Source organism: Drosophila mauritiana, chromosome 2L (assembly GCF_004382145.1).
Source record: "Drosophila mauritiana strain mau12 chromosome 2L, ASM438214v1, whole genome shotgun sequence".
Lineage (NCBI taxonomy): Eukaryota > Metazoa > Arthropoda > Insecta > Diptera > Drosophilidae > Drosophila > Drosophila mauritiana.
In genome coordinates, this window is record NC_046667.1 from 6,600,056 (window position 1) to 6,608,806 (window position 8,751).

Consider the following 8,751-nt stretch of genomic DNA (forward strand, 5'->3'; position numbering starts at 1 on the left):
CGAGTATGCATTTTCTGTGAAATTCGCTTTCCACTTTTTTGCTATATCTTTTTAAAAATTTGAACTAAACTCAGTTAAATCTTATTTGTTACTTGTCTGTAAACAGTAAGCTTTGATTTAAATGCGTTAATTTTAATTTCCCATTCGGCTTCCACTACTTTTTTGGTCTCAAAAATTTTTTTTTCCTATGCAAAGAAATGCTTTTTAAGTCAATCAAGACTTTTCGTTAGTACATGCGATACTGTTAGAAACTGTTTGGCTCCTGCTTCAAAATTCCACGTTAATTGTACGGAGCAACCGGCTGCATTGGTAACTAGACCACCACCCATCCACCCACCAATCAAGCACCCTTTTCGGGAGAAGGGGCAAGGTCACTGGACACGGCCACTCCCTGGACACGGATACTGTTAGGAATAAGCAGACGCAGAGGGACATTCATCCACGGAGTTAGCGGAGGAGATTAGGAGCAGTAGCCAGCAGTATGACCACGCAGAGCACCACGCCGGCAGGATTCACCGGAAACCGAAACCGCTACTACAACCCCGTCTCAAAGATCCAGTCGCTCATCCACAACCTGGACGCGGAGCTGGTCCAGCTGTGCAAGCAGTGCACCGTGCAGAAGCCGCTGAATAGCCTCAATAACAGCACCAGCCTTGGCAGCCACTTCTCGAGTTACGGAGCACTGGGTGGTGGCGGTGGGTCGAAAACCATGGGCGGCAGCAGCAGCATGGGTAGAAATCACTTCGCTCCCGACAGTATTGGCAATCTTTTGGCCCGTGTCCGTGCCTCAAGTCCGTTGCCCAGGACCATAACCAGCTCGCCCACGGCGCCGGAAGCCCAAAAGCGTCAGATGCGTAATGTCTACCGCACCCGTGTGATCGATGCGTACCGTAATCGGCGGATCTTCACCGTATACGGCAACTACCACACGGTTAGACGGGCTCTGATGCGAAGGGGCTGGCTGGAGAAGCTACCGGCCTCGCGGCACGCCAAGCTGCAGAGCATGTCCGAGGATGCCCTGTTGGAGCACGCTCGGCGGGGCAACGACTACGAAGCGGTGATCATCTCCAAGATGATCAACCATTTCCCGGCCTTCTTCATCTGGCAGGGCAAGGGACAGCGCGATCTATGCGCCGAGGTAAGACCCTTCAGGAACCGTGTGCGGCGCAGCCAGTTTCTGGACTTCTCCACCAAGGTGGGTCTGGTGGGCTGCGCCGAGCAGGAGCGCTGGTATCGCGAGGACGGCGTCTGCGGCATGAGCTATCCGCGCTTCTATCGCCTGGGCGGGAACAATCTGGAGGAGCGCATGGCCTTCATAGAGGACTACCAGCAGACGCAGGCCCGCTCCCTGCTGCTCTTTGTGCGGGAGCACCAACCGGCGGAGCTGATCAGCGATAACGGCACCATATTCAGCACTACTCTGGACTTTGCGCTCGGAAAGGTCAAGAAGATGGTGCGCCACGCGGAGCACTACTCCCTGGACGATGCACGCATCAAGCCGCCGACTCCGGCGGAGATCGTTGAGAATCAGACCTTCATGGTGCAGTCCACCGATGTGCTCAAGTCCAATGCCAAGTTCAAGGTCAGCGAGAAAGTGATGGCCGAGTACGCCCGTCTGGCGGGCCTGTATCTCGACCAGATTGAGTCCCTTCGCCCGGACTACCGTTGGGATGGCAGCCGCAACCTATGGATACTCAAGCCCGGATACCAGTCGCGTGGCATCGGCATTGTAATCCGTAGCTCCCTGGACGACATTCTGCAGTGGACCTCCAACAATCAGAACAAGAAATACATTGTCCAGAAGTACATAGGTGAGTTCGATTAGTATCTAGTGGATAAAAATCGATCCTTTGACAAATTATCCTCCACTTTTCCGCACAGAGCGACCCCTGCTGATTTACCGCACCAAGTTCGACATCCGGCAGTACATGCTGCTGACCATCACGGACACCAAGGTGAGCATCTGGACGTATCGCGATTGCTACCTGCGCTTCAGCTCGCAGGAGTTCACCATGGACGACCTGCGGGAGTCCATCCACCTGACCAACAACTCGGTGCAGAAGCGGTACAAGAACAAGACCAACCGGGACTCCCGGCTGCCCAAGAATAACATGTGGTCGCTGGATCAGTTCAAGAACTACCTACGCATAATGGGTGCTCCGGACGGATCGTGGTCGAAGACCTACAACGGATTCAAGCAAAACCTGGTGGCCGTGGTGATGGCCAGTCTGGACGAGACGGAGTTGTTGCAGAACGCCTTCGAGCTTTACGGTTGCGACTTCATGCTCGACGAGCACTACAATCCCATTCTCATTGAGATCAACTCGACGCCGGATCTGTCGCCATCCACGGAGATCACGGCCAGGATATGCCCGATGGTTCTGAAGGACTGCATCCGCGTGGTGGTGGATCTGCCCAAGAACCCCACCGCCGCCACCGGAAACTTCGAGCTCGCCTTCGAGGTGAACTACAGCATAAACAAGGGAGCAGATGGCAAGCCGCTGGAACTGAATGGCAAACAGATGACCCTGTTCGAAAATATGCCCAGGGTGCGGAACAGCCCCAGGACGCGGCTCCTGCGCAAGATTCTGAACAATGTGAAGACCTCAACCACTAAGAAGGTCGAAAAGGTCTTGGAGGCTCCACCTAAAAATGTTAAGACACCCACTACCAAGATCACCAAGAAAAAGGTTTGCTACAAAAATAGTTACCAATTCTAGAAAAAATCACTTTTAAAGCTCAATACTTAACGAATTTATTTAAAATATTATAAATATTTATAGAAACTATCTGCGTCAGCTGGAAGCTCGACGGCAGCCTCTGCCCAGCCATCAACGCAGAATTTGACAACCAAGTTGATTCTAAATCCAACAACTCGGGAAAATCTTGCACTGCAATATACTGCTCCAAAGTAAATTGGCTAAATTGAACTTCCATTTGTGCGGAATGGAAAACCCTTTTTTTGGACAGTAGGTACCACTAAGCACATTAATCAAATAATAATCCTTTCCTTTTAAAATCCAATGACAGACAAAACAAAAAAATGCATATAATGTACAGAACTGTATTAGTAATAAATAGTTGTAAGGAAAGAAAGTCCAGCTGGATAAGTTTGCATCCTAAGAAAACAAAAAGAGTAAGTTAAATTAAACATAAAAAGGTATTACCTAAAATAATAACGTTTCAGAATCCGAGAATCAATGTTCTGGCCGCCAGTGGAGATTAATAAAACATATATATAAAATAACACATAAATAAAATATACAGTCAGGACCATTAGTTCCCAAATCGATTTAAATTTATTAAATAGATATAACAATTTTAGAATACAATAACTCTCGCAGATTTTCATAACAATTTTTGCAATAAATTCGTCTTAAAAACAATTATGTATTATGCTGGATTATGGTGTACTATTTATAAGGCATAATTAACGTATACCGAAGTTTTCGAACAATTACTAAATTACTAAAATCTAATAAAGTTTCTGATTCGAATATTTCTAAGATTTATTTGCTATAGAACTTTCGATTTATGTATGATGTTTCATTTCATTTATTGAAGTATTCACAAAATAATTCCTCATCCTAAAATGTATGAACTTGCTTAAATATGTTGTCTAAAAGGCAGCTTATTCACAGGTTAAATGAAACCCGTACCCAGGTTGGGTAATGGATCTCCACTTGTACCTTTAAGGTACTGGAGTGGTAACTACGTTTTATTGACCAATCACGGCAGGTTCGAAGGTTTCTTAGCCGACCGGAAGTGCTGAAGCAGGAACCATCAGCGTGGAACCATTCAGCTTGTTGGCCAAAGCGGTTCGCGGGCTCATCATCTGAGCCTGGGAGAGCTGCAGCTCACTGGTGGCCTGCTTCAGAGCCGCCACGATGGGCTCTCCTCGATGCAGGGCCTGCACGGATATGCTAATGGGCAACCTCGGACCATTCGACTTCCGACCAAAGGTCCGGCCAATGGCGTGCATGCCTGTGCTGTCGATCTCGGATTTGGTGCGGGTTAGGCGGCGCGTGGGCAAATTGGGTGGAGCCACCAATGGTGGTCCTTTAGAGCGGGCCACAAAGTTAGAGGAGCCACCTGCTGTGGCCGCAATGTTGCGCAAACTGCGCCATTTCCGCTCGCTTATCGCCGCGGCCGTGGCTGAGTTAGCCACTTCCGGTCGCGCATCCTGAATGTTCTCGTTTCCGTTGGACGAATAGTTCTTGATCAGGATCTTGAACTTTTTCTCCGTGCTCTCCACGGGATTGGTGGAACTCAGTCGAGGGCCACAGCTACGCTGTCGTTTGGGTGGCAAGGCGGTGCTCGGTACCTGCTCACCCGAAAGAGATCCCCCGGTATTCCTTTTGTGGGATGCACTTAGCAACTGGGTGATGGAACGACCCGCCTGCTTGAGGATGTACGAGCTGGGCGGTGCCGTTAGGGAAGGAGCCGCCGATGGCGACTTCTGTGGCAGCTGGCTGCACAAACTGCTGCGACTGCTGCTCAGCGGCTCCACCATGTACTTCTCCATGTACTCGGTGGCATTGAAGGTGGGCATGGCACGGTGGATTCGCGATATACTCGTAGCCGGATGGATGATGGCCGAGCGCTGGCGGTAAACGCTGCTGGTGGCCAGCGAGCGCTCCTTCCGCTGCTGCTGGTAGTAGTAGTGGCCGTGACCGCCGCCATGGTTCGCCTTCTGCAGCACCTGCTTGCCCTTCACAAAGAGGTTGAGGCCCATGTAGGCGGGAGTTGGTGGCACCACCTGGCGGTAGGCCAGCTCAAAGTTACCCATGTCCGCCTTGGGATCCGTGCGGCGATCGATAACAACTGGGGAGGGTATCACATCAAATGGGTTTCGTTTGCCCGACTTCAACTCACCCTTGACAACATCCTCCAAACACTGGGGACACATGCGCGCCGTCACACTGGTGGTGGCTCCTAGATCCGGACTGGAGTTGATCTCGATGAGCCAGGGATAGAAGTTCTCGCAGATCATGAAGTCGGCGCCGAAGAGTTCAAAGGTGTTGGGCCGTCGGTCCATGTTCTCCTGGGAGGCCAGCATACAGCCAACGATGGCCTTGCGCATTCCGGGAAAGATCCGCTCCAGCCACATGTTGTACTTGCCAATTTGACGCAGGTACGCCTGGAAGGAGTAGCAATCCCACATGTTCTCGCTGGGCAGGCGCTTGTCCCGCTTTCCATTGGTGTACTTCTTCTGGATGGCGTAGTTGGTCAGATGCACGGACTCGTGGTGGTTGCTCAGACTGTACTCCTGTGAACTGAATCGCAGATAGCTCTCCCGGTAGAACCATACGACTAGAGGCTATGGATTGGGTAAAGGGGACTATGATGGGCTACTTGGAGTGTGTTGGTATCCGCTCACCTGGGTGTTGGTTATCAGAAACCACTGACGAATGTCGAACTTGGTTTGGAACAGAATCAATGGACGTTCTGCAAGTACATAAGTATAAAAATGGTTAGCTATTCCTTTGACATTAGTAACACTTTCTTAAATAAAATTACTTATAAATAAATCCTTTTCATATTAACAAAAATGTGTGTAAATATACTTTCTATAATGATTGCAGAGAGAGTAAGGAAACCCCATTTAATATACCGAACTAGTGACTATCAATTGACTATCTTCATTCCGACCAATGACATTCCGGTCTGAATAATAAATCAATATCCTTGCGGCAAACCTGTTGCACTTCTCAGGCAGACAGAACAATAAAGAAAACGAGCACGACAACGACAGCGGGAAAAACAATGATTGCGTTTTTAGGCCAAATATTTATGCATTTATGTAGGCCTGTAGGCCTTTGGGCCCGGAAGCAGCCAGAGGCTCTGGGATGTTTGAGCCCATGTGCGTGCGTTGGGCGCCACAACTTACGATTCGAGCTCGTCGAAAACGAGGCCTACATAGGACGCGAAACGAAACAGCAGCTGGAACAACAAACTTTGGCACCGTCCTGATTTACGACCTACTTCAGTGTGTTTGTTTATGTTTTAATGTTTTAGGCCTGCACTTAAGATGCTCTAGTCGCTATCGATTTGTAAAGGTGGAATTAGTTTCAAGTAAAAAAAATAAGTTTGCTTAAAAATGAATTGATTGAGATGTAGGCCTCTGCCCAGCAGTTCAAACTATGTAACTTACCAGACTTAAGTATTATCCTTTACTCACCTATATACTTTTGCACCACATAACGGCTCTTGGAGGCAATCGAGGGATTCACGACGCCCAGGATTTTCTTGAGGTTGTCCATGAGGATGATGCCCCTGCCGCGGCACTTGTTGGCCGGCTTGACTATCCACAGATTCTGGTATCCATCAAGACTGTACTGCGGCCAGTGTACCTTCATTTTGTCCACCAGCGAGAGACAGCTCTTGACCATCGGCTCCAGCCGCTGGCCACCGTCGTGCTGGATGCGACCGTCCTCGTTTACCAGCTGCTGGTGCTGGAACAGGAAGGCGTCCCAGTCGTGCTCCCATATCTTGGGCGGATCCTCAAAGTCGATGTCATTGTGCTGGCAGCTGTCGATGAACTCCACCAGGCGCTTGTAGGCGAAGTCTATAGCGGAGTAGGGTATCTTGCCGCTGCACGAGAAGACCGCATCGGAGCCCTGCTTGTGGTACTTGCAGAGCATGGCCCGCAGGAAGGCCACGCAGGCGGTCAGCTTGAAGTTCTCGATGAACTCGCCCAGCTCCTCGGGACTCCAGACGTTGTAGCACCTGGGGAAGTACATCTCGGCGGTGCCCTCCTCGAAGAACCAGTGGAAGTCGCGCAGCTGGCTGCACAGACCCTCCTTCGAAGTGAACGGCGCTCGGTGGAATTTGTTGATGGTCATGCCTGGGTTCTTGGCCTGGTCGATGTAGTCGCACTTCTCCTTCCGGTTCGTCCACAGGAAATCGACGGGCATGTGCTCCAGGAAGCGGGACATGATGTTTCGCTCGCACTTCTGCACATACTGGCGCCGCGTCTCACCCGCCTTCCTCTTGGGCAGCCGCTGGGTAAGGTCCTCGTAGGTCATCTGGCCCACCGGCATCACCTTTCGGTGCACGTCCAGCTTCTCCACCCAACCCCTTGTCAGCAGGGCGTTCCTCACGGAGTTGAAGCAGCCACGGATGGTGAAGATCTTGTTCTGCTTGGCCGCCTCCTGTGCCTTCCGCCGCAGCTCGTTCATCCGCTCGGTGGTGATCCAAGTGCGTCTGGCCACGTAGTTGGTGGGTGCGCCCAGGGGACAGGACTTGCTCGGTGGTGGTGTCCTAGCTGGCTGGTTCTCCTTGTTGCTGTGGTCGGGAGCGCTGATGGCGGGTTCCTTCGATGTGGCTGGCCGAGCCAGCTTCACTGGACTATCGCTCTGGGCGGGAGTCAGTTGGATCACTGGCACCGTCAGTGGAGCCACCACCCGGTTGGATGGCGTGGGTGGAGGTGCCGCCGGCGGTGTGACTGGCTTCTTGGCCAACGAGGCACTTGCACATTTCTGCGGCTGATCCCGATTCCGATCCCCGTCCGTCACCTGATCCCTGCTGCGATGCGGTTCACTGCTCGGACGCGTCTGCATGGCGGAAGCCTCGCCAGGCGACTGAGTTCCAGCACTTGGCAGCACTGGGCCACTGGGTGAGTGGGTTGTTAATTCGCGGAGCCCCTGGCAACCATTGAGCCAGAAATAAGTTCACAAGTTCACTTCAGCAACTATTAATAGGTACATGCTCAACTTGGTGGCTTCCTGGGCCTGGCCATTGTCCTTAGTCGGGATTCCCTTACTCCATAAGATAATGTAATCCATGTTCTGGGCTTTTTATAAGATTAAATTCATTAGCTTCATTTAGTTTCTTCATATAAGTTTGTTTCTTCTTCTTCTATACACTTCTTTAAAAACACCAAATCCAAGAAAGAGTATTTGAGAATCGGTAGAAAGAGTTATCATGGCTTTTACTTATATTATAGGTTGGGAGCATAGTTTTTGCACTTTTTACGTTGGGTTAGGTCGAATGAGAATGTATTTTAGTGACAGATACTTTTACAAGGTTGGAAGACATAAAATTAACCTTTAGAGAGGATTACTAGCCATTTTTGAGGTGAGATAGTGTTGATTAGATAATCTGAGTGTTTACAAAATGTGTATAATTTGAAGATTTAGAAATTGATATTTAAACAAATTTCACTAAATGGTAAATACGAATGCGACCCATCCCAGTGCTCTCCGGACTCCAAGCGAAACATATGCTCCGCGGCACCGCGTAATCCTGCTCATGTGAATGATGTTTTGGCACGATACCTGTTTGTTTCCAACGATGCCGTGGAGCGGAAGAGCCAGTGGGTGTCGTCGTCATCGCTGTTGTTCGGTGTTGGTGTCATCGCTGGCGTTGTCGTCACTGGGAGCAGCGTTGCCCACGTCAGGTGGGTTGGAAGCGGGTGGGGGAGGAGCGGTTGATGGATGCACTGCTGCTTGCCACGGCGGTCTTGTCTGCGCAATTTGTGCAATTTTCGCAATGGCGAGGAAAAGGGAAACTTTTCAATTATTTGTAAAATAATCAAGTTAACTGCCACCACAATGGGAGATCGGGGTGAGCGATTATTGGGTTACGTTGGACTCACCCCGGAGGCCTTACGTCAGTGCCATGTGCCGGGGACAGAGCCACCACCTTGTCCCTTCCTCAAAGGGTATCTGGTTCAAGGACATTCCGGCCGCAAAACTTGATTCGTAGCGGTTTTTGCACGGATTTTCGCCGGAGTTGCGGCAAAGTTGT

At 50.3% G+C, this 8,751-nt stretch overlaps 2 protein-coding genes across 2 annotated transcripts; one reads left to right on the forward strand and one right to left on the reverse strand.

The window, feature by feature from the left end:
- The first annotated feature begins 133 nt into the window (after positions 1 to 133).
- Positions 134 to 2,969, forward strand: LOC117150432 (tubulin glycylase 3B). Its single transcript, XM_033317310.1, has 3 exons — positions 134 to 1,811; positions 1,882 to 2,690; positions 2,784 to 2,969. The coding sequence occupies exons 1-3, from the start codon at positions 482 to 484 to the stop codon at positions 2,913 to 2,915; spliced, it is 2,271 nt and encodes a 756-aa protein (XP_033173201.1). The 5' UTR covers positions 134 to 481; the 3' UTR covers positions 2,916 to 2,969.
- Positions 2,970 to 3,416: 447 nt separating this feature from the next.
- Positions 3,417 to 8,430, reverse strand: LOC117150431 (tubulin glycylase 3A). The gene is made up of 5 exons (XM_033317309.1): positions 8,280 to 8,430; positions 6,182 to 7,790; positions 5,381 to 5,448; positions 4,876 to 5,320; positions 3,417 to 4,824 (listed from the first exon to the last, which is right to left on the reverse strand). Exons 2-5 carry the CDS (start codon positions 7,560 to 7,562, stop codon positions 3,752 to 3,754), a joined length of 2,967 nt encoding a protein of 988 aa, XP_033173200.1. The 5' UTR covers positions 7,563 to 7,790; positions 8,280 to 8,430; the 3' UTR covers positions 3,417 to 3,751.
- Between the last annotated feature and the right edge of the window lie 321 nt (positions 8,431 to 8,751).